At 36.7% G+C, this 27,457-nt stretch overlaps 1 protein-coding gene across 1 annotated transcript in view; it reads right to left on the bottom strand.

Moving 5' to 3' along the window:
• The window catches only part of cux2b (cut-like homeobox 2b), a 350,620-nt gene that overhangs the window by 78,076 nt on the left and 245,087 nt on the right, over positions 1 to 27,457 (bottom strand). The window contains exon 4 of the mRNA XM_062051807.1: positions 23,815 to 23,893. Coding sequence (XP_061907791.1) covers positions 23,815 to 23,893 — 79 coding nt within the window. The remainder of the gene's footprint in view (positions 1 to 23,814; positions 23,894 to 27,457) is intronic.

Below are 27,457 nucleotides of genomic sequence, written 5' to 3' on the forward strand. Positions count from 1 at the left end.
GACCAAATACCTTAAAACAAGTAAAACACTCTAACATAAAATCTGCTTAGTGAGAAGAATTATCTTATCAGACAGAAAATAAGCAAATATCATCCTTATTTGAGATATTTCATCTTACTTAGATTTCAGTTTTTGCAGTGTGATCTTGATTGGAAAATAACACACTATATGCACAAACATGCCTCTTTGTGGTGCAGGTGAAAAGTAAACATGCTTCAGACATTGAAACAAAGTTAAGTGTTGTAGTTTGGAATAGTAATTATTCTAAATTTTGACGCCAATGTGTCACTTTTACTGTTAATATCGGCTTCAAATATCGGTTATCGGCCTCCTTCACTACTAGTAATCGGCCTTGAAAAAAAAAAAAATATCGATTGATCTCTAGTTTACACTAAAGCCTTGGTAACACTGAATGTCAATTCCCATTTTTTGCCCATATGCGACCTTTATGTGATGTTTTCTATGGAAGTAGAATTGTCTCACATCAACTTATATATATGATGATATTAATACATATGCATATATTAATAAATATACAAATACAAAATGTGATATATAAATAAAAAATGTATTTGTATGAATAAACGTGTATTTGTAAATATATTTTTGAGATTTTAAAATATATACAAATAAAATTTATAAATATAAAAGTGTGACATACAAATAAATCAAGAATTTGTATAAATAAATGTGTTTTTGTAAATATATTTTTGAGATTTGAATATAAATATGCTTGATTTTGTATTTGTATTTGCTCGCCAGTGTCTGACCATGTCTGTGACCCAGACCGCTCTGGCTGCAGTGCCCTCTGCTGGTTGTTCAGGGGAGTGTGTAGGTCACATTTATTTGTGCATCTGGTTTGTGGGAGGAATGTCTCATCGACACAAAAGCAAAAAAGCGATCCATGTATGCAAATTCAATACAAATACAAAATCAAGAACATTTATATTCAAATCTCAATAATATATATACAAATACACGTTTATTTATACACATTCTTGATTTATTTGTATGTCACATTTTTATATGTATACATTTTATTTGTATGTATTTTCAAATCTCAAAAATATATTTACAAATACGTGTTTATTTATACAAATGATTTATTTATTTGTATATCACATTTGTATTTGTATATTTATTAATATATGCATATGTATTAATATCATATTGATATATATAAGTTGATGTGAGACAATTCTACTTCCATATTTTTCATGTCAGTGCGAACAGTGCAATTACGACTTGTCATACTCAGCCCAGGTCTCTTCCGTACGTGAAAATAAATCGAATATATATGCGATGCGTCCTCAATGTGAACACTTCCGCGCTCCTATTGCATTCATATGACCAGAACGTCATCAAAAAACGATAAGCGTCATAATTATTCGGCAAAATATAGTTCATTGAGGTTAGCTAATTTGACTTGTTTTGGAAAGTCTTGACAAGCCAAATTTTCTTTTGCTTAGTTCAAGTAAAATACCCCTCATTTTTGTATTTTTTTCTTCTTGTTTTTGAACACTGACTTTTTGCAGTGTAGGGTTAAAAAAGCTCTGCTTCTACCTACTCCTTTTCGAACATGTTGAATAGAGAAACTGGAAATGGTGATGCATCATGTTGTATGCATGCACGTGTGATGTATCACACTGCAAAAAGTCAGTGTTCAAAAACAAGAAAAAAAAAATACAAAAATGAGGGGTATTTTATTTGAACTAAGCAAAATTATCTGCCAATAGAACAAGAAAATTTGGCTTGTCAAGACTTTCCAAAACAAGTCAAATTAGCTAGCCTCAATGAACCCAAAAATACCTTAAAATAAGTATATTCTCACTAATAACAAGTGCACTTTTCTTGGTTGAATTAAAAAAAAAGAGACCTTTTTGCTCAATATGTTGAAAAATATTCTTAAATTAAGTAAATGTTAGTGCCATTATCTTGACATAATGATATGGATACATCATGATTTTTTTTTTCATGCTTGAATTAAGAAATTATTACTTTAAAAAAGTAGTTTTATACTTGTGAGTGTTGATGACACAGCTTTGCAACAGTTGATATTCTAGTTTCAAGCATGTTTTACTCAATATAGGTCATCAAATCTCAGCAACAAGCTGTAATATCTTACTGAGATCATTTAGGACAGGGGTGCCCAAACTTTTTCCACTGAGGGCCACACACGGAAAAATTTAAGCAAACGGGAGCCGTTTTGATATTTTTAATTTTCAAACCATAACAAAATATAGATTTTTTTTTAACCTTTAGGGCTCCCGGGGACCAATCAAGGGTCAAGGGTCTCAGTCATTAAAATGTTAAAAATAAGTCAAATTATTATTTTTATTTTTTACAGTATATCTCTATATCAACTTCAGGTTGATATCAAGTAAAAAATAAAAAAAAATATTTTATGCCTTTTCTGTCAAAGACAACTTTGTTTTTTTATAGTAAAACTGAAATATGCAGTATTTAATAATTAGAGCCCTAAAATATCAATAATGCAGCACACCATTGATTTGAATTCTTTAATATTTTTGAGTAATCACAGTGAAAAGTTTAATAAAATCCCACTAAATATATTTGGCATCCAAAAGGTCTCCCACTCATAAAGTGATACATTTTTATTAGTTTTTTAAAAAACTTTTCACACTTAAATTACGAGATCAACTTCAGATATATCTGTCGATTTTACATTTGAACTATTATTTTGTTTGTTTTATGCTCCTTTGTCAAATAAAACTTTGATGTTTTTATATGGCAACCACACAATATATGCAATATTTTTTCCACATAAAACATTTTAAAGTGACATTTTTTAAGTAATAATTCCATTGTAACATAGATTTTTTGTCTTTTTTCTTTTTTTTTTTCTCGAGCAATAAAAATAAAAAAAGACAAAAGAAACAAAACAGCCTGCATGGCAGCTTTGTGTCAACATTGCAACTTTTTCTCGTTAGATTTCACCTCATTCCCCTTTTTTAAAATGTTTTTTTTAATTTTTGCAATACTATCAATTTTGCAATTTTTGCAGAATGTGTGGGGGGCCGGTAAACGATTAGCTGCGGGCCGCAAATGGCCCCCGGGCCGCACTTTGGACACCTCTGATTTAGGACCAAAACCCTTAAAACAAGTAAAACACTCATAAAATCTGTTTAGTGAGAAGAATTATCTTACCAGACAGAAAATAAGCAAATATCACCCTTATTTGAGATATTTCATCTTACTTAGATTTCCGTTTTTGCAGTGCATGTCGTATGCATGCATGTTCCAAATACTCTCAACTCTGGTCTGGTCCTACGAGGAGAAAGTGCAGCGTGTGCAGTGCAAGTCTTGGAGTAAAATGTCAGTGTTGTTTTGTGATGCAACGCGTTTTTTTAAAATCGTCACTATTTAGAAGTTGTTGTTTTGTTGTGTGTGTGCAGCCCTACGGTGCACAGAGTGTGAACACGAACATGTAACTACAGACGTGTGCTAATTGAAACACAGCCAAGGACTTTCAGATCCTTCTAATTCTATTCCAGTCTTCACGTTGTGAGATCCTGCAAGCACACAAAAGCAACATTCCTGCACACACGTCTGCCTTCTCCCGCTCCCTCTGGGGTGTCCTTTACTCCACAGGGATCAGTTGGAGAGGCCCGGCTCTTTTATGAACATAATGCATTATTAAGCACCTCAAACATCTCCTGGGCCTTTGTTTATGACTCCTCTTATTAATCACTTGTGCATAATCACATCCCACCCGGAGAGCACTCATTCCCCATCAGCTTTCATGCGCCCTTATTTTCCAACAGACCAGGGTTGTACGGTATTAGTACAGTACCGCAACACTAATGAATCATTTTTGGTACGATACTGTCTCTGAAACGTACCGGTCCCGCACACCCCCCGTGTCGAAGTCACGTCTTGTCATTGCTGGTTTTACGAGCGGAGGAGCATGTTCGGCGGCACACACACGGAGTACTTACAAGCAGACACAGCGTGTAGACAGAAAAGGGAGAACGGACGCATTTTGGCTTAAAAACTAAAGATAAAGGTGAAGTTATAGCACTGAAACGCCCTCAGGAAGAGCTGCTTTAAGACATTTTCATTTTTTCATTTCATTCTTGTTTATTTCGAATATGTAGACAAAACAAAAACACATTTTGAAAAAACAACAAAAAAGCCATTCAAGAATGAATAACAAAAACAATAATAATAATAATAATAATAATAGTAACAATAAAAAGCAAAAGAAACAAGAAATTAAAATAAACATTATTGTAAACTAGGGCTGCAACAACTAATCGATTAAATCGATTAAAATCGATTATAAAAATAGTTGCCGATTAATTTAGTCATCGATTCGTTGGATCTATGCTATGCGCAGAGGCTTTTTTTTCTTCTTTTTTAAATTTTTTTTAAAAATAAACCTTTATTCATAAACTGCAACATGTACAAACAGCTGAGAAACAATAATCAAAATAAGTATGGTGCCAGTATGCTGGTTTTTTTTCAATAAAATACTGGAAAGGATAGAAATGTAGTTTGTCTCTTTTATCCGATTATTAATCGATTAATCGAAGTAATAATCGACAGATTAATCGGTTATCAAATTAATCGTTAGTTGCAGCCCTATTGTAAACATATCCGAAAAGGAGTGAGAAGAAGTAAAAACTTATGTACTCCCACCCCTCTTATTACTTACTGTATGCTTAATAATAATAATAATAATAGTATATAAAAATGTTATGTCATATAAATACATATACATATATCTACAACATACATTTAACAATTTAACATGGGATGGATGGATGGACGTCCATTCGCCGTCGGAAGTGTTTTAGCTACTTCTTAAATCACTAATCCTCGTCTCCATGGCGACAAATAAAGTACGTTTCTTACAAGTACCATTATCACTGCAGGACGAGGAATAGCTAAACATGCTTCACTACACACCGTAGCTCACCGGCATCAAATTGTAAACAAACGCCATGGGTGGATATACACCTGACATCCACTAATGATACCAAGCACAGGCACGTATCTAGTCGATACTACTATGGCTCGGTCGGTAGAGTGGCCGTGCCAGCAACTTGAGGGTTCCCGGTTGGATTCCCACTTTCGCCATCCTAGTCACTGCCGTTGTGTCCTTGGGCAAGACACTTTACCCACCTGCTCCCAGTGCCACCCACACTAGTTTAAATGTAACTTAGATATTGGGTTTCACTATGTAGAGCACTTTGAGTCACTAGAGAAAAGCGCTATATAAACATAATTCACTTCACTTCACTTCACTATGATCACGTCGATATTTTTTGGCATCACAATATCGTCATTCGTTTTTTTTAAATGTATATTATGTTTATAAACTCAGGAAATACGTCCCTGGACACATGAGGGCTTTGAATATGACCAATGTATGATCCTGTAACTACTTGGTATCGGATCGATACCCAAATTTGTGGTATCATCCAAAACTAGAGATGTCCGATAATATCGGACTGCTGATATTATCGGCCGATAAATGCTTTAAAATGTAATATCAGAAGTACAGAGCGCCAATAAACCTTAAAGGCACTTCCTTTGCGTGCCGGCCCAATCACATAATATCTACAGCTTTTCACACACACAAGTGAATGCAAGGCATACTTGGTCAACAGCCATACAGGTCACACTGCGGGTGGCCGTATGAACAACTTTAACACTGTTACAAATATGCGCCACACTGTGAACCCACACCAAACAAGAATGACAAACACATTTCGGGAGAACATCCGCACCGTAACACAACATAAACACCACAGAACAAATACCCAGAACCCCTTGCAGCACTAACTCTTCCGGGACGCTACAATATACCCCCCCAACTCAACCTCCTCATGCTCTCTCAGGGAGAGCATGTCCCAAATTCCAAGCTGCTGTTTTGAGGCATGTTAAAAAAAATAATGCACTTTGTGACTTCAATAATAAATATGGCAGTGCCATGTTGGCATTTTTTTCCATAACTTGAGTTGATTTATTTTGGGAAACCTTGTTACATTGTTTAATGCATCCAGCGGGGCATCACAACAAAATTAGGCATAATAATGTGTTAATTCCACGATTGTATATATCGGCATCGGAATCGGTAATTAAGAGGTGGACAATATCGGAATACCGGATATCGGCAAAAAAGCCGTTATCGGACATCTCTACCAATGTATGATCCTGTAACTACTTGGTATCGGATTGATACCCAAATTTGTGGTATCATCCAAAACTAATGTAAAGTATCAAACAACAGAAGAATAAGTGATTGTTACATTTGAACAGAAGTGTAGATAGAACATGTTAAAAGAGAAAGTAAGCAGATATTAACAGTAAATGTTACTTCTTGTGTAATTTATTTGTATCCCATATTAGTTTCCACTACCGCACCTTAAATTGGAGTCCTTAATCTCGTTATATGCAAATATAATGACACTAAAGTGTATTCTATTCTATTCTATTCTAAATTAACAAATAGATTATAAATTAATTATCTACCCCTACATTACCCCTATTTTTTGTTAAAATAAAGCCAATAATGCCATTTTTTTGTGGTCCCCTTTATTTAGTAAAGTACCGAAAAGTACCGAAATAATTTTAGTACCGGTATAAATACAAACCCCGTTTCCATATGAGTTGGGAAATTGTGTTAGATGTAAATATAAACTGAATACAATGATTTGCAAATCATTTTCAACCCATATTCAGTTGAATATGCTACAAAGACAACATATTTGATGTTCAAACTCATAAACTTTTTTTTTTTTTTTGCAAATAATAATTAACTTAGAATTTCATGGCTGCAACACGTGCCAAAGTAGTTGTGAAAGGGCATGTTCACCACTGTGTTACATGGCCTTTCCTTTTAACAACACTCAGTAAACGTTTGGGAACTGAGGAGACACATTTTTGAAGCTTCTCAGGTGGAATTCTTTCCCATTCTTGCTTGATGTACAGCTTAAGTTGTTCAACAGTCCGGGGGTCTCCCTTGTGCTATTTTAGGCTTCATAATGCGCCACACATTTTCAATGGGAGACAGGTCTGGACTACAGGCAGGCCAGTCTAGTACCCGCACTCTTTTACTATGAAGCCACGTTGATGTAACACGTGGCTTGACATTGTCTTGCTGAAATAAGCAGGGGCGTCCAAGGTAACGTTGCTTGGATGGCAACATATGTTGCTCCAAAACCTGTATGTACCTTTCAGCATTAATGGTGCCTTCACAGATGTGTAAGTTACCCATGTCTTGGGCACTAATACACCCCCATACCATCACAGATGCTGGCTTTTCAACTTTGCACCTATAACAATCCGGATGGTTCTTTTCCTCTTTGGTCCGGACGACATGACGTCCACAGTTTCCAAAAACAATTTGAAATGTGGACTCGTCAGACCACAGAACACTTTTCCACTTTGTATCAGTCCATCTTAGACGAGCTCAGGCCCAGCGAAGCCGACAGCGTTTCTGGGTGTTGTTGATAAACGGTTTTCGCCTTGCATAGGAGAGTCTTAACTTGCACTTACAGATGTAGCGACCGACAGTGGGTTTCTGAAGTGTTCCTGAGCCCATGTGGTGATATCCTTTACACACTGATGTCGCTTGTTGATGCAGTACAGCCTGAGGGATCGAAGGTCACGGGCTTAGCTGCTTACGTGCAGTGATTTCTCCAGATTCTCTGAACCCTTTGATGATATTACGGAGCGTAGATGGTGAAATCCCTAAATTCCTTGCAATAGCTGGTTGAGAAAGGTTTTTCTTAAACTGTTCAACAATTTGCTCACGCATTTGTTGACAAAGTGGTGACCCTCGCCCCGTCCTTGTTTGTGAATGACTGAGCATTTCATGGAATCTACTTTTATACCCAATCATGGCACCCACCTGTTCCCAATTTGCCTGTTCACCTGTGGGATGTTCCAAATAAGTGTTTGATGAGCATTCCTCAACTTTATCAGTATTTATTGCCACCTTTACCAACTTCTTTGTCACGTGTTGCTGGCATCAAATTCTAAAGTTAATGATTATTTGCAAACAAAAAAAAAAGTTTATCAGTTTGAACATCAAATATGTTGTCTTTGTAGCATATTCAACTGAATATGGGTTGGAAATGATTTGCAAATCATTGTATTCCGTTTATATTTACATCTAACACAATTTCCCAACTCATATGGAAACGGGGTTTGTATAAAAAATAAAATAATCCCCTCAATTCCCCCCTAAAAATGGATTAACTTGCTGGAATATAAAGACAATATAACATACATCCATAAACGTGGATGCATATGCAAAAGTGCAATATATTTATCTGTACAGTAATCTATTTATTTATTTATATCTGCACCTTATTGCTCTTTCATCCTGCACTACCATGAGCTAATGCAACCAAATGTAGTTCTTATCTGTACTGTAAAGTTCAAATTTGAATGACAATAAAAGGAAGTCTCATCGTTACAACACTACAACAGCCATTCTCCTCCTCTTTGACTGCACTGTAGGTACTCGGCTGCACGGTGCACTGTAGGTACTCGGCTGCACGACGACAATAAAGCCAGCTGACTGTGCCTTGCAGGCCTCTCTGCAAGTGTTTGTGTTGAAGAAGGACACGCCTTCCTAATGCATTTGAGGTCAGTGCTTTCTGATTTGATAACATCACAGCCGGGTGTGAGCGTTCAATGGGAATATGCCAAAAGATGAAAAATCCTCTGTTAACAGCAGACGGCGTGCAACCTTATAAAACGCCCCCCTCTGCAGTTCCACTGGGTCTCCACTCGCAAGCGCTGTTGCCATTTTTAACTGGCAATTCCAAGACTATTTGTGGGGTGTATTCAAAGCACCGTCTTCACAAAGTCTGTGATAAAAGGAGCCGAGTTCTAAAAAAGAGGAGTGGGCTGGATCCAGTGGGAGGACTGTGTGTGTGTGTGTGTGTGTGTGTGTGTGTGTGTGTGTGTGTGTGTGTGTGTGTGTGTGTGTGTGTGTGTGTGTGTGTGTGTGTGTGTGCGTGTGTGTGTGTGTGTGTAGTGAGAGCAAGCGCAAACACCAGGAGCCTCGCTCTCTGGGCTACGCCCCTGGCGACAGGCCTCGCTGATCTCACACAGACAGCAACAAACGCTGACAACACACACACACGCACACGCACACACACACACACGCACACGCACACGCACACGCACACTCTTGTATTTCATACCTCCGAAAAATACCTCCCTCTTTAGGACCACCCTTTCTAGATATATAAAGATGTGTATTTACACCATTAATAATATATACATACTATGCACATATAAAAAAGTTTATTGTGAAAAATCAGTTGTTTTACGACAACAACAAGAAAATTGGCAATATTGTGATAAAAGTCTGGATTTGATATGACAAATGTCATATAAAATCCAGACTAAATTGCCAATATTGTGATAAAAGTCTGGATTTGATATGACAAATGTCATATAAAATCCAGACTAAATTGCCAATATTGTGATAAAAGTCTGGATTTTATATGACAAATGTCATATAAAATCCAGACTTTTATCACAATATTGGCAATTTTTTTGTTATCGTAAAACGGTAACATTTTTTGAGTGAAATTATGAAATTATGACAATATTGTGATAAAAGTCTGGATTTGATATGACAAATGTCATATAAAATCCAGACTTTTATCACAATATTGCCAATTTAGTCAGGATTTTATATGACAAATTTCATATAAATCCAGACTTTTATCACAATATTGCCAATCTAGTCTGGATTTTATATGACAAATGTCATATCAAATCCAGACTAAATTGGCAATATTGCCAATTTTTTTGTTGTTGTCGTAAAACGGTGACATTTTTTGAGTGAAATTATGAAATTATGACAATATTGTGATAAAAGTCTGGATTTTATATGACATTTGTCATATAAAATCCAGACTTTTATCACAATATTGCCAATTTTTTTGTTGTTGTCGTAAAACGGTGACATTTTTTGAGTCAAATTATGAAATTATGACAAAATTGGCAATACTGTGATAAAAGACTGGATTTTATATGACAAATGTCATATAAAATCCAGACTTTTATTACAATATTGCCAATTTAGTCTGGATTTTTTATGACATTTGTCATATAAAATCCAGACTTTTATCACAATATTGCCAATTTTTTGTTGTTGTCGTAAAACGGTGACATTTTTTGAGTGAAATTATGAAATCATGACAATATTGTGATAAAAGTCTGGATTTTATATGACAAATGTCATATAAAATCAAGACTTTTATCACAATATTGCCAATTTTTTTGTTGTTGTAAAATGAGTGAAATTATAAAATTATGACAACATTGGCAATATTGTGATAAAAGTCTGGATTTGATTTGACAAATGTCATATAAAATCCAGACTTTTATCACAATATTGCCAATTTAGTCTGTATTTTATATGACAAATGTCATATAAAATCCAGACTAAATTGGCAATATTGCCAATTTTTTTGTTGTTGTCGTAAAACGGTGACATTTTTTTAGTGAAATTATAAAATTATGACAATATTGGCAATATTGTGATAAAAGTCTGGATTTGATATGACAAATGTCATATAAAATCCAGACTTCTATCACAATATTGCCAATTTAGTCTGAATTTTATATGACAAATGTCATATCAAATCCAGACTAAATTGGCAATATTGCCAATTTTTTTGTTGTTGTCGTAAAACGGTGACATTTTTTGAGTGAAATTATGACACATTTGTCATATAAAATCCAGACTTTTATCACAATATTGCCAATTTTGTTGTTGTCGTAAAACGGTGAAATTTTTTAAGTGAAATTATAAAATTATGACAATATTGGCAATATTGTGATAAAAGTCTGGATTTGATATGACAAATGTCATATAAAATCCAGACTTTTATCACAATATTGCCAATTTTTTTGTTGTTGTCGTAAAACGGTGACATTTTTTGAGTGAAATTATGAAATTATGACAATATGGGCAATATTGTGATAAAAGTCTGGATTTTATATGACATTTGTCATATAAAATCCAAACTTTTATCACAATATTGCCAATTTAGTCTGGATTTTTTATGACATTTGTCATATAAAATCCAGACTTTTATCACACTATTGCCATTTTGTTGTTGTAAAACTGTGACATTTTTTGAGTGAAATTATGAAATTATGACCCAAATTCTAAGTTTTTCTTGTGAAATTCCAACTGATTTTCCACAAAAGGCTTTTTTATATTGGCATAGTATGTATATATTATTAATGTTGTAAATACATAATTATATATGTAGAAAGGGTGGTCCTAAAGAGGTCTGCATTTTTCTGAGGTCTCAAGAAAGTATCAAATACAAGAATGTGTGTGTGTAATAATTTTACGAGAAAATATTGCAACATTACAGAAACAGAAAGAATATGGGAAATTGTTCACAATTTTATAGGAAAAAAGTTGACACATTGTGAGAAAAAGACTGCTTTTAGTGAATTTTTATGTTTTTGAATTTTTTTGTTGGCAATTGGTTTTTAATCTTCATTATTTACTTCAAGTTATAACTGTATGTCTCTATATACATATTTATTTATTTTAAAAGGGGGTGCATTTCAATTTCTTACACACACTTGTTATTTCATATGTTGACCAGAGGGGGAGCACTTTTAAAAGCGACACACAGTCAATTTGAAAAATCCCTCCTTTTTGGGACCACCCTCATTTTGATAGATTTCACCACCAGGGGTGCAAATGAGACATTCTCTATTAGATGCAATGTTATTGGGACCATGATTTATGTCATCACTTGTTTACACCTCCTCATATGGAAGCTACTTTTCCTTCTAGATGTCTCAAGAAGGGCAAAAATACAAGAACACACACACACACAAAGGGGCACATTCTTGTATTTGATACCTTCTGAGACCTCCGAAAAAATCCTCCCTCTTTAGGACCACCCTTTCTAGATATATAAAGATGTGTATTTACAACATTAATAATATATACATACTATGCACATATAAAAAAGCTTGTTGTGAAAAATGAGTTTGAATTTCACAAGAAAAACTTAGAATTTGGGTCATAATTTCACTCAAAAAATGTCACCGTTTTACGACAACAAAAAAATTGGCAATATTGTGATAAAAGTCGGAATTTCATATGACAAATGTCATATAAAAGTAATAATTTTACGAGAAAATATTGCAATATTACAGAAACAGAAAGAATAAGGGAAATTGTTCACAATTTTATAAGAAAAAAGTCGACACATTGTGAGAAAAAGACTGCTTTTAGTAAACTTAAATTTTTTTGAATTTTTTGTTGGTAATTGTTTTTTTAATCTTCATTATTTACTTTAAGTTATAACAGTATGACTCTATATACATATTTATTTATTTTATTTTTTATAATTTTGGCCAAAGGGAGTGCATTTCAATTTCTTACACACACTTGTTATTTCATATGTTGACCAGAGGGGCAGCACTTCAAATTTTTACACACACTTGTTATTTCATATGTTGACCAGAGGGGGAGCACTTTTAAAAGCGACACACAGTCAATTGGAAAAATCCGTCTTTTTTGGGACCACAAGAAAAACTGAACATTTGTGCAATGTTATGATAAAAGTTGGAATTTTACTCAATAACAGTCGCAATTTTACAAGAAAAGCTTAACACTTTGGCAATTTTATGAAAAGGGTTGTAAATTTACTCGACAAAAGTCACAATTTTTTAAAGAAAAATTTAACATTTTGGCAATGTTATAATAATAATCAGAATTTTACTCAGCAAAATTATGACAAAAGTCATAATTTTACTCAAAAAATGTCACCGTTTTACAAGAACAACAATAAATATGGCAATATTGTGATAAAAATCTGAATTTTATATGACAAATGTCGCCATTTTGCATTAAAAAGTAATAATTTGACATAAAAAAGTAATAATTTTACGAAAGAATATTGCAATATTACAGAAACAGAAAGAATATGAGAAATTGTTCACAATTTTATAAGGAAAAAAGTCGACATATTGTGAGAAAAAGACTGCTTTTAGTGAACTTTTATTTTCTTTAAATTTTTTGTTGGCAATTGGTTTTTAATCTTCATTATTTACTTCAAGTTATAACAGTATGTCTCTATATGCATATTTATTTATTAATTCTTTAAATAATTTTGGCCAAAGGAGGTGCATTTCAATTTCTTACACACACTTGTTATTTCATATGTTGACCAGAGGGGGAGCACTTTTAAAAGCGACACAGTCAATTTGAAAAATCCCTTCTTTTTGGGACCACCCTCATTTTGACAGATTTCACCACCAGGGGTGCAAATGAGACATTCTCTATTAGATGCAATGTTATTGGGACCATGATTTATGTCATCACCTCCTCATATGGAAGCTACTTTTCCTTCTTGATGTCTCAAGAAGGGTAGAAATACAAGAACACACACACACATTCCATAGAAAAGCAGAATGAGACAGCAGGAAGAGACGTAAGGAAAGTTAGGGGTAAAAAGTGCTAAACTGGGAAAGAAGCTGCCACAGTGATCAGAAAGTGTTTATATGGGCTGATCAAAAACAGAGCGGTGCTGATTTAAACATTGTTTGCCAAACACTGTGAAAAGGGTCGCTTTCAAAACCGAGTAGGAGTCAGCGAGCACCGCAGGCGGAGGTGTCACAGGAAACTCAAAATATAGTACACTAATGAAGCGCTGACAAGTCAGCCCAGAGGGCTTCATAAAAAGGAAACCAAAATACCATCCGCTCATTTGTGGGCAGACCACCACAGAGAGGTGTGGTGCTACCTGTTTGCCCTCGCTCATAAACACTTTATAATTGGACTATGTGTAAATGTAGTAGCTTGATGTTGTACAGGATTAAGCAGACCACTCTATACAAAAAAAATGAATACCGTATTTTCTGGACCATAAGGCGCATTGCTGATGAGCGGGTCTAGTCAGGTCTATTTTCATACAAAAGGTGCATTAAAGGCCTACTGAAATGATTTTTTTAAATTTAAACGGGGATAGCAGATCTATTCTATGTGTCATACTTGATCATTTCGCGATGTTGCCATATTTTTGCTGAAAGGATTTAGTATAAAACAACGACGATAAAGATCGCAACTTTTGGTATCTGATAAAAAAAAAAGGCTTGCCCCTACCGGAAGTAGCGTGACGTAGTCAATTGAACATATACGCAAAGTTCCCTATTGTTTACAATGATGGCCGCCAGAAGTGAGAGAAATTCGGACCGAGAAAGCGACGATTTCCCCATTAATTTGAGCGAGGATGAAAGATTTGTGGATGAGGAAAATGCAAGTGAAGGACTAGTGGGGACTGGGAGCGATTCAGATAGGGAAGATGCTGTGAGAGGCGGGGGTGACCTGGTATTCAGCTGGGAATGACTACAACAGTAAATAAACACAAGACATATATATACTCTATTAGCCACAACACAACCAGGCTTATATTTAATATGCCACAAATTAATCCCGCATAACAAACACCTAGGTGTTTGTTATGCTAGCTCCTAGCTACTAGCTCGAGCTAGTTATAGCTCAAGCGGGTTATATGGACGGGATCCCGTATATATAACCCGCCAATACAATTCAAACACCTGCCCAACACACACACTCACTCAGCCCAAAGGACCGCTCACCTAACGCAAGGTTCATAAAGCTTATATATTTAACCAAAGTTACGTACATGACACGCACGTACGGGCAAGCGATCAAATGTTTGGAAGCGCGCGGGTGGGACCTGATATTCAGCTGGGAATGACTACAACAGTAAATAAACACAAGACATATATATACTCTATTAGCCACAACACAACCAGGCTTATATTTAATATGCCACAAATGAATCCCGCATAACAAACACCTAGGTGTTTGTTATGCTAGCTCCTAGCTACTAGCTCGAGCTAGTTATAGCTCGAGCGGGTTATATGGACGGGATCCCGTATATATAACCCGCCAATACAATTCAAACACCTGCCCAACACACACACTCACTCAGCCCAAAGGACCGTTCACCTAACCCAAGGTTCATAAAGCTTATATATTTAACCAAAGTTACGTACATGACACGCACGTACGGGCAAGCGATCAAATGTTTGGAAGCGCGCGGGTGGGAACTGATATTCAGCTGGGAATGACTACAACAGTAAATAAACACAAGACATATATACTCTCTATTAGCCACAACAAAACCAGGCTTATATTTAATATGCCACAAATTAATCCCGCATAACAAACACCTAGGTGTTTGTTATGCTAGCTCCTAGCTCCTAGCTACTAGCTCGATCTAGTTATAGCAAGCGATCAAATGTTTGGAAGCGCAGCTACGTACTCACGGTATCGCGTCTGTGTATCCAAATCAAAGTCCTCCTGGTTAGAGTCTCTGTTGTCCGAGTTCTTCGATCTTGACTGCATCTTTCGGGAATGTAAACAAACACCGGCTGTGTTGTGTTGCTGACTTCCCTCGCAAAATATCAGCTTCGCACCGACAACTTTCTTCTTTGCTTGCTCAGCTTCTTTCTCCATAATGCAATGAACAAATTGCAACAGATTCACCAACACAGATGTCCAGAATACTGTGGAATAATGAGATGAAAACCGAGCTATTTCGTATTGGCTTCAATGGGGAAGCCATACCTCCGTTAAACTGGCTACGTCACGCGCATACGTCATCATACCGAGACGTTTTCAAGCGGAAGTGTGGCGGGAAATTTAAAATGTCACTTTATAAGTTAACCCAGCCGTATTGGCATGTGTTGCAATGTTAAGATTTCATCATTGATATATAAACTATCCGACTGCGTGGTCGGTAGTAGTGGCTTTCAGTAGGCCTTTAACCCTGTAAGACCCAAATATAGAAAAACCTAAAAAAAAAAAAAATTTGACCTTTCAGATGTTGTTGTAGGAGGCAATTGATGCAGAAATTGAAGAGTTAAAAAAAAATGTTTATGTATGTTTTTAGAGAAATTTTGTAATATTGCAACATTGGGCTTTGATGGGAGCAGAATTTCTGTATTTGTACTCATGTTGTCTGAACAACTAAGGATTCATTTGCAGGGTTGATTGCTTACTTAGCCCCATAACTGTATATACCATTAATAATAATCACACATTAGTTATATTTTTATGAAGTCATTTATTACAAATATAAAAAATATGAAACAAGATAAAACTCTTAAAAAACGTTTATAATTGCAACAATTATATAACAAGCTCTAAATGAAATTTGACGCATCTGTTCCACAATAACTACATATGTACATGCTCTAGACCAGGGGTGTCCAAAGTGCGGCCAAGGGGCCATTTGCGGCCCGCAGGTCATTTTTTAACGGCCCCACGGCCCATTTTAAAATACGATTAAAAAAAATTAAAAACATAAAAAGTGGTATGAAAGACCAAACAGGTGAAATGTAACAAGAAAATGTTGCAATGTTTACTCTAATAACACAAAGCTGCCATGCAGGCTGTTTCTTTCTTTAAAAAATAACAATGAATAAAAATCAATGTTATTATGAATTACTGACCTATCCAAGGCTTCAATTACGTCACATTAAATATTCCACTTTGAGATATTTTTTTGGGAAAATGTTGCATATTTTGTGTTTGCCATATAAAAAATTTAGCTTTTTTAAAAAAATTTTTTTAAAGAAGGGCCTAAAACGAACAAATAAAAAACATAAACAACAATACAACGTATAATTGACGGATAAATCTGAAGTTGATCTCGAGATTATTGTGTTAAAAGTAAACAGTAAAAAAATGTATAATTTATTTTTTAACACTTCAATGAGTAGGACCCTTTTGGATCCCCAATAATTTTTGTGTGATTTGTTTTTAAGTGTCATTGCTCAATGGTGTTATGAGTTATTGACCTTTTTAAGGCTCCAATTATTATATAATCTGAAATATTCCTCTTAAAAATTTTATTGGGTGAAAATATTGCATATTTTGGGTTTTCTTTGACAAAAAGAGCATACAACTTAAATCTTTTAAAACGTTATATTGACAGATAGACCTAGTGTTGATCTAGAGCTAATAATACTGAATAATGACACATTTTAAATATTTTTTGGACCAAAACCCTTTAGGGTCCCCGGGATCAAGCCTGAGTGGAGGCCTTAATGTATATTTTTTATACATATATCGTATTGGTTTTTAAAATAAAAAAATATCAAAATGGCCCCCGCTTGCTTTGATTTTTCAGTGTGCAGCCCTCAGTGGAAAAAGTTTGGACACCCCTGCTCTAGACATTGTAATAACAACCAAAAAAATATATAAAAGACATTTTAAGTACTTGAATCTGATGAATCCAGTCCAATGAAACAAATAGATTTTGTTTCGGAGGAAACCTTGAGAGGTTGTGCGAGTTTAAGGCCAGAAAGCGTGACTTATAAACAAATGTACGATCCAATAGCCTTGTGAGACTGAACAATAGGACCCAATGACTATGTAAATGTGGTAAAAAAATAAATATATATATCTATATATATCTATATATATATATATATATATATATATATATATATATATATATATATATATATATATATATATATAGATATATATATATATATATACTGTATATATATTTATATATATATAACAGATTGTTTTTTACGATGGTTAAAGGTAACGTTGTAATTTTACAACAAGGGGTGTCACAAGGTTAAAGGGGTGATATTATGATTTTTTTCTAAATGTAAAAGACTTCGTTGTGGTCTACATCAGTGGTCCCCAACCACCGGTCCGCGGCCCGGTACCGGTCCGCGGACCGATTGGTACCGGGCCGCGCAAGAATTAAAAAAAAAAATTAAATCAACATAAAAAACACAATATATACATATTGTGTATGTGTATGTCAATATAGATCAATACAGTCTGCAGGAATACAGTCCGTAAGCACACATGATTGTATTTCTTTATGGGGGAAAAAAAAAAGAAAAAAAAGCTGTATATATGCGCACTAATTGACTGAAAGAGCACGCACTTGGCGCGATGTCATGTTATCGATGGAAAAATGAATTTTTAGACAATATGATTTGCCTGAGCGGCTAGGAGACCCCGAGAGTAACAAGCGCTTGCCTTGTTACCTTTCCATTAAGAACAATAAATTAGTTTTTAGTATAAGTTTGCTGGTTTCAAGAAATGTAATGCCGAGCGCATATCATTATGTCAAGATAATGGCACTAGCATGTACTTTATTTAAGAATATTTTTCAACATATTGAGCAAAAAGGTCAAAAAAAAAATTCTACCAAGAAAAGAGCACTTGTTATTAGTGAGAATATACTTATTTTAAGGTATTTTGGGGTTCATTGAAGTTAGCTAATTTTACTTGTTTTGGAAAGTCTTGATAAGCCAAATTTTCTTGTTCTATTGGCAGATAATTTTGCTTAGTTCAAATAAAAATACCCCTCATTTTTGTATTATTTTTCTTGTTTTTGAACACTGACTTTTTGCAGTGTTACGACTGAAGTTCCTTAGGTGAATAATGTAAACTCACTACACCGGTATGTTTTAGCGCTTCCATAGCGAGATATAAGTAAGAACTTTACACTACTTTATATTAGAAATGGCAACAGCAGAGGGTGAATGTCCCATAACAAGAAGATAGAGAAAAAGAAGAAACTTATCGACTACGTCATCGGCACGGACTGCCAAGGCGGACGTACACAAATCTTCAGGACTCATGCAGATCTCAAATAAACATCAGCAGGTACCAGAAGGCAAGAAAAGTTGGTATTGCGTAATAGTTTGTTTACGATTTAAGAATGCATAAAAAAAGAAAACGTGTTCTTGTTTTACATAGGGATTGTGATTAATAAACAGCATAATCTCGTTCCCATGTTTGCGTATTTCCAGTATGACTGATCTGCTGACTGTGGAGGAGTTTCCCCTGTGACGTCATCAGATCTCGAACATATGGAAATCGCCTAAGTCATTCGGAGCGGAAAATTATAAAATGGCCGTTTAAAAACTGTGGCATTTTGTGCATGTTAAGACGATATTTTCACATACTTTTCAGATTGGAAATATAATTGGCTATGGTTTAACAGACAAAATGAAACACAATTCAGCATATAAATTGCATTTATTTTCCCATTATACTGCTACTTTAATAGCAGGGGAACTGCACTTTTTTGTTTTTAATGTTGCTGTGGGGGGGCGTGGCCTGCGGACCTGCAGCGAAGCGGGGTGTGCCAGGGCCGGCTTCGAGATTAGCGACAGGTGCGTAGACGGCACACCTGGGCCGGTTGATCTAATCACCGGTCGCTCTGTTAAAGAGCAGCAGCCGGGAAGGTGAGGGGTTGCTGATGACGGAGAACGAGTACGAGCACGAGCATGAGAGAGAGCGAGGACTGACACGTAACGCAATGACTGAAAAGGAACACAAAGAACATTTGTTGAAAAATAAATCATTGTTCAGAACTATGAATGAAGCTGTCATGTCCGTGATTGGTGGTCTGAAGAACCCTGAAGAGCAAGTCTTCCACAGTTGCCTATCGTTCACAATCGTTATTAAAGATATGATAATAGATGTGATTTTTTTAATGCGTTCTAAATATTAAATAAAAGTCAGATTAATAAAATAAAATAAAAGCCAATTATAGCTCTTTTATTTCGCCCATAAAATCCAATAAATAACCATTCTCGTCAGACCACAGAACACTTTTCCACTTTGTATCAGTCCATCTTAGATGAGCTCAGGCCCAGCGAAGCCGACGGCGTTTCTGGGTGTTGTTGATTAACGGTTTTCGCCTTGCATAGGAGAGTTTTAACTTGCACCTACAGATGTAGCGACCAACTGTAGTTACTGACAGTGACATGAAGTGTTCCTGAGCCCATGTGGTGATATCCTTTACACACTGATGTCGCTTGTTGATGCAGTACAGCCTGAGGGATCAAAGGTCACGGGCTTAGCTGCTTACGTGCAGTGATTTCTCCAGATTCTCTGAACCCTTTGATGATATTACGGACCGCAGATGGGGAAATCCATAAATTCCTTGCAATAGCTGGTTGAGAAAGGTTTTTCTTAAACTGTTCAACAATTTGCTCACGCATTTGTTGACAAAGTGGTGACCCTCGCCCCATTCTTGTTTGTGAATGACTGAGCATTTCATGGAATCTACTTTTATACCCAATCATGGCACCCACCTGTTCCCAATTTGCCTGTTCACCTGTGGGATGTTCCAAATAAGTGTTTGATGAGCATTCCTCAACTTTATCAGTATTTATTGCCACCTTTCCCAACTTCTTTGTCACGTGTTGCTGCCATCAAATTCTAAAGTTAATGATTATTTGCAAAAAAAAAAAAGTTTATCAGTTTGAACATCAAATATGTTGTCTTTGTAGCATATTCAACTGAATATGGGTTGAAAATGATTTGCAAATCATTATATTCCGTTTATATTTACATCTAACACAATTTCCCAACTCATATGGAAACGGGGTTTGTAGATCATAAATCATGCATCTCACCTGGACAGAATAAGTCTGAGTAGGTATTCCAGCTAGTTGGTACACTTTAACAGCCATTTAGGATCCAAAACTGGCGAGGACGACACGAAAAGACGCTTGTATGCAAACTTCTGATCGCATTTATTTAATATTTAGAATGCAACGTGAATGTGAACGATGTCAAAATGTCAGAAAAATGCGCAGTTCCCCTTTAATAACTCGCTTGTCATGTAATGTCAGCTTTACTTTCATCGCTAACGTTGTATTGTGTGCACAGCTTAGATTGGTGTGCCAAAAGAGCGCTGCAAAGAGGATGAATGATATGTTAATGATAGCCATGTACAACAGGTCGTAAATTGAGATGATTGTTCCTCCCCCCTTCTTTGCTTGTTCAGCTCTAGTTTCTATTAACTGTGTCCCACTCTGATTGGACCAACAGCGCACACATTTTGAGGGAGCGACAAGTTCAAATGAACATCCAGCGATGAATAGCAATAACTGCGTTATGATTAAGAATAATGGTGTGTAAAGAATGATTGGTAATGTCAAAGAATCCAAAAATGCATCAACTGTGCAGCGGTTGGGCCAAACAGAGAGGGAGCCACTTTGTTGTGTTTGAGGCTAAAAGAGAAACAAAGTGGGCCCCACAGAAACTGTCCTCTAGTGCACCTGCAGCCATCCATTCCAGACCCGAGTGGTAGTTGTGACCTTGGACACCTGCGGTGAGATGTACAGTGACTAATGACGTTCACTGTAAACAGGAAGAGTCCAAATGTGCAGACACATACTGCTTGGGTTTCTAATTGGCTCTCTGAGCCCCAATATTTGATCATATGGAAAGTTTCTGAGTAAAGATTCCTACAACACACACAAAATATGTTTCAAAGGGCCAATTAGTTTCAGGCCAAAACAAATTGACAAGACTATTTTAAATAGCTGCAACATAACATACATAAGTAACAAGCATCATAATAACAACATAGCTGTAAACCAATGAAGGCACACACTACATACATAAAGCCTAACCAGGCGGGTTTTTTCTCTCAAGGAATTCTGAAATAAAATCATGTCTGAAGCCCAGAACACTCTACACATTTCCCCAGTTTTAGTTTAGAGATAAGGAAAGATTGGCCTGGCCCACTAGCATCCCTATTTATGTTTGTGAACTTTATAGTCTATCCATTTAGTGATGTGATAATCAAACACTCTAGAAGTCTAGAATGAAAGAGTATATAAGAGAATTGACAAAGTGTGTGTGCCTTCAGTGCCTCGTTAAAATCCAGCCGCTGTTGCTTAGGAGGTGAAGTGTGTCTCTCTTTACTAGCTTCGTCGGAGCATGTTGCTTTTGTAGCTGTTTCAGCAGATTTGAATCGCTAGGATAGTATCTTTGATCCCAGACACAACTTACATTTAACCAAAATGTTCTTTTCTTTGTGGTCGACACAAGAAAAGTAGTGAGAATATCTCCATGTTAAGAAACTCGGCTTCGGGCTTCGCCATGATGTCTTGTTAGTAAACACAGACACGCCCCCTCCCACACACACACACATACACAGACAGTGCGTGGCGCGCCTCTTCCTTGTCGCCTCTTCCGCAGCGCTCCAATAAAACACACTCAGATCTTCACAGTTTCTAGCCGATACTACATAAAAAATTACGTAAAATAACGCAGTAAGGCATCATGTAGTAACGGTGTGAATTAGTGTGAATTATACTTATATAGCGCTTTTCTCTAGTGACTCAAAGCGCTTTACATAGTGAAACCCAATATCTAAGTTACATTTAAACCAGTGTGGGTGGCACTGGGAGCAGGTGGGTAAAGTGTCTTGCCCAAGGACACAATGGCAGTGACTAGGATGGCGGAAGCGGGAATCGAACCTGGAACCCTCAAATTGCTGGCACGGCCACTCTACCAACCGAGCTATGCCGCCCCGGCACAGCTCGGTTGGTAGACTGAGTTACTGAATATAAAAAATAACGCGTTAGATTACAATTTACCGCCGAAAGTAACGGCGTTAGTCCCAACACTGAAGATTTGGCACAATTACACTAACACCATCTTGGCTCTTGACATGGGACACACTGGATCAAAGTCACATCATTTTGGGGATTATGATATTTGCTGTGCCCTATGGTTGAGTGGTGAGCCATCTAGGGCACTTGTGTCAAACTCAAGGCCCGGGGGCCAAATTTGGCCCGCCACGTCATTTAATGCGGCCCGTGAAAGCCCTGAAATAATAGGAGCCACTTTGTTTTGTTTTTTACTGAAAAATATACTTTTTTTGACAGTGTATGTAACACAAATATAATAATCAAATGCACAGCAATTAACTTTATAATATCATCAGGTGAATTATTATACATTTATATTCATGAATTATACACGGTTACAAGTGGCCCTCTGAGGCCAGCCATAACTGCCATGTGGCCCTCGGTGTAACCGTGTTCCACACCCCTGGTCTAGGGTGCACCCTGCCATGAACTGAATGAGACGGGATTGATGAGACTTTCATGATTCCAATTCCATTTTCGATTCAGCTTAACAATTACAGATTCTCGTTCGGCATAAAGGATCATAAATAGAGATGTCCGATAATGGCTTTTTTGCCGATATTCCGATATTGTCCAACTCTTAATTACCGATTCCGATATTATATTTGTTCTGTTGTGTTTATGTTGTGTTACGTTGCGGATGTTCTCTCGAAATGTGTGAAGAATACGTTTGTCCTTTTTGCGATTTGAACGATTCCTACAGCCGAAAAACAACTCATGCATAGGGCATTTTTCTTCGAGAAAAGCTAAATGGCGCCTAGTACCCATTGAGAACAGACGCTGCTTGACCACCACGCATATTTAAAGAGCCGGATATGACGTCCTTTAAATCCAAGCAGTTGATGGGCATTGAATTTGCAAGAAAAAAATGATTTCCTCTCCTCTATAAGAGTCTTCCCCTTCTCTCGCTTTGCCCCAATTGGCCTCATCAGGCCTGTGTTGCACAGACTTCAGTTGGGATTTTAATTGGCCCTCTACAATCAACATCCCAGCTCTTCAAGGATGTGTTCTCTCCTCAGCTAGGTTACACTCAAGGACCAAGGCTGTGTTTTGAAGTGGCCTCACGCAGAGTTTTGGAAAACCGCTCACAGTCCAGACTTTAAAACATAGATAAGAGCGCTTATATCAGCTTGCTATTTTACCATATCTATGTATCCATACTTGTAATTAGTTTATTGCTTCATACAGTATTCATACACATACGACGTGACGAGGCCTTTATCTTTAGAGGGGAAACAGCATTTCTAGAAGATTTGAGTGTGTGTGTGTGTGTGTTTCTGCTGGTATTATTTATAGCCGGGTACTCACCTGGGGCTTCAATAAGCTGTTTGTAGATACCGAGGAAAGCAGACTCAGCCTCCTTACTCCGCTTGTTCAAAGTGACCACCTGCAAGGACATAAATACCAGTAGGTAAATATTAGTAGATAAGCCTGGCATAAGCGTGAATCAACAAGTACGGTATGGAAGCCTATGCTGAATTGAACTACTTTTCTGTCAACCTCAGAGGTTCCACTGTACAAAGTGAACTTTACAATTTACATATTAGGTTATAATTAAAGAATAAGCTATGACATAAGTATTACATGTAACTAGGGGTGTAACGGTACATGTATTTGTATTGAACCGTTTCGGTACGGGGGTTCCGGTTCGGTTCGGAGGTGTACCGAACGAGTTTCCACACGGACATATTAAGTAGCGTAACGCATGTTGTGTAAACAATGCACACCGAGGCACAACACATGGCATGCTAGCAGCTAACGGGCTACGATAGACTGACCATACGTCCTCTTTTCACCGGACATGTCCTCTTTTGCGGAGCTGTCAGGGCGGAGTTTCTTAAATGCCTCAAATGTCCGGCATTTTGAGTTAGGGTTGCGTGCAACGTTCCCTCTAAGGTGCGCGCCTGCGCAATTGCGCACTGCTCACGCGTCCTCTGTGCACAGCAAATTAATGCCGCGCAGAAAATCAAAAATCCCATCTGAACTTTAAACGAAATAAACACATTACAATTTATTCCGAAAAAATAAATCGGTCTAAGCCCGGGCCCCTGGAGAGGACGTGACTAGGTTGGTAGAAGCTGGGGATCGAACCAGGAACCCTCAGGTTGCTGGCACGGACACTCTCCCAACCGCGCCACGCCGCCCCTAATGAATTCTTTAGGACGGCCAAAGAAAGTGAATTAGCGGAGAAGAGAAAACATTTACACTAGTGAATATGTGGGTTGCTCTGAGTCCAGCTCCTGTTAAGATCTCAGAACTGTTTGGAACTGACTGAGAGGAAAAGATGGGTGGTACCTCTCAAATGCCTCCTGTTCTGTGGTACAAATTTTGAACAAGCCAGTCCAAAAGACAAACATTTCAACATATCGTTTTTAGGAATGGACTTTTATAGGCACTGACCAAATGTTGTCGGTATTACAGAGTAACCGATACAAGGGCAGCTCAGAGGAATTCACGATGAAGGGTCAAAAAACCACAAGGCTCTGACAACACTTGAAATATAATCATTTTACAAACGCTAAAGACACTTGGAATGTTCGTGATGATGGTGTATCATTTTTAGGAAAAGACTTTTATAGATACTGACCAAATTTTGTCGGTATTAAAGAGTAACCGATACAAGGGCAGCTCAGAGGAATTCACGATGAAGGGTCAATAAACCACAAGGCTCTGACAACACTTGAAATATAATCATTTCACAAACGCTAAAGACACTCGGAGTGTTCGTGATGACGGTGTATCGTTTTTAGGAAAGGACTTTTATAGGTACTGACCAAATTTTGTCTGTATTAAAGAGTAACCGATACAAGGGCAGCTCATAGATGAAGGGTCAAAAAACCACAAGGCTCTGACAACACTTGAAATATAATCATTTTACAAACGCTAAAGACACTTGGAGTGTTCGTGATGATGGTGTATCGTTTTTAGGAAAGGACTTTTATAGGTACTGACCAAATTTTGTCGGTATTAAAGAGTAACCGATACAAGGGCAGCTCATAGATGAAGGGTCAAAAAACCACAAGGCTCTGACAACACTTGAAATATAATCATTTCACAAACGCTAAAGACACTCGGAGTGTTCGTGATGATGGTGTATCGTTTTTAGGAAAGGACTTTTATAGGTACTGACCAAATTTTGTCTGTATTAAAGAGTAACCGATACAAGGGCAGCTCACAGGAATTCACGATGAAGGGTCAATAAACCACAAGGCTCTGACAACACTTGAAATATAATCATTTCACAAACGCTAAAGACACTCGGAGTGTTCGTGATGACGGTGTATCGTTTTTAGGAAAGGACTTTTATAGGTACTGACCAAATTTTGCCGGTATTAAAGGGTAACCGATACAAGGGCAACTCACAGGAATTCACGATGAAGGGTCAATAAACCACAAGGCTCTGACAACACTTGAAATATAATCATTTCACAAACTCTAAAGACACTCCGAGTGTTCGTAATGACGGTGTTGTTTGGTAGAGCAAAAACATTTTTTGGGGAAAAGTCAAGCATAGAGAGCCTTAGATTTACTGGAAATGGCTCCCGTCTTGCCTGGGTAGACATGACGACGGCATCATGTTCAAAGAAATATCCTGAAGATCCAGCAAAGCCTTCCTCCCCATCATCGCCACCAAGAGCTCAGAGGAGTTCACGTAAGATGGAAAAGGCCGGCGCCCAATCAATACACATGCAATAGTCTGAAGCTCTCAGCCAACTCCCAGCTTCATTGTGTTGTTCTTTCACTCTCTGCTTTACCACCGGTTAAATCAACCTCACCTACCAGTCCTTTCCTAAACAAGATGTCGGTGTAGCCGGTTGCTGCAAAACATTGTTAGGCTGTATTATAAAAATGTATTTCACTACATTTTAAATGGAGAGTAATGAATTACCCGTGCTAGCACAAGGCTAATAGTCTAATACAGATCCTTTAGGATGGCACAATCCACTCGTCCAAGGATGCCATGCCATGTCCACCAGAACATTGTGAATAATGTGAAGGTGATACGAGGACACAGTTACATTTCTAACATCCTGGGGAACCTAATCATTACATCACAGGGGTGTGTGTACACCCTCCGATCAGGAAATTACAGGAAATTAGCGAGTGAACCGCACCGTATATTCCGACAACAACCATGATGCTGACAATGCTGGACATGCAAATATTGCTGGTTATGCACTGCAAAAAGTCAGTGTTCAAAAACAAGAAAAAAAATAATACAAAAATGAGGGGTATTTTATTTGAACTAAGCAAAATTATCTGCCAATAGAACAAGAAAATTTGGCTTGTCAAGACTTTCCAAAATAAGTAAAATTAGCTAACCTCAATGAACCCAAAAATACCTTAAAATAAGTATATTCTCACTAATAACAAGTGCACTTTTCTTGGTAGAAAAAAAAAAAGGTTTTTCAATATGTTGAAAAATATTCTTAAATGAAGTAAATGCTAGTGCCATTATCTTGACATAATGATATGCGCTCGGCATTACATTTCTTGAAACCAGCAAACTTATACTAAAAACTAATTTATTGTTCTTAATGGAAGGCAACAAGGCAACCGCTTGTTACTCTCGGGCTCTCCTAGCCGCTCAGGCAACTCATATGGTCTAAAAATGCATTTTTCCATCGATAACATGACATCATCACGCCAAGTGCGTGCTCTTTCAGTCAATTAGTGCGCGAGGAATATATATATATATATATATATATATATATATATATATATATATATATATATATATATATATATATATATATATATATATATATATATATATATATTAGGGCTGCAACAACTAATCGATTAAATCGATTAAAATCGATTATTAAAATAGTTGCAGATTAATTTAGTCATCGATTCGTTGGATCTGTGCTATGCACAGAGTTTTTTATTTATTTTATTTTGTAATAAACCTTTATTTATAAACTGCAACATTTACAAACAGCTGAGA

The sequence above is a fragment of the Entelurus aequoreus genome, linkage group LG06, assembly GCF_033978785.1.
Source record: "Entelurus aequoreus isolate RoL-2023_Sb linkage group LG06, RoL_Eaeq_v1.1, whole genome shotgun sequence".
NCBI lineage: Eukaryota > Metazoa > Chordata > Actinopteri > Syngnathiformes > Syngnathidae > Entelurus > Entelurus aequoreus.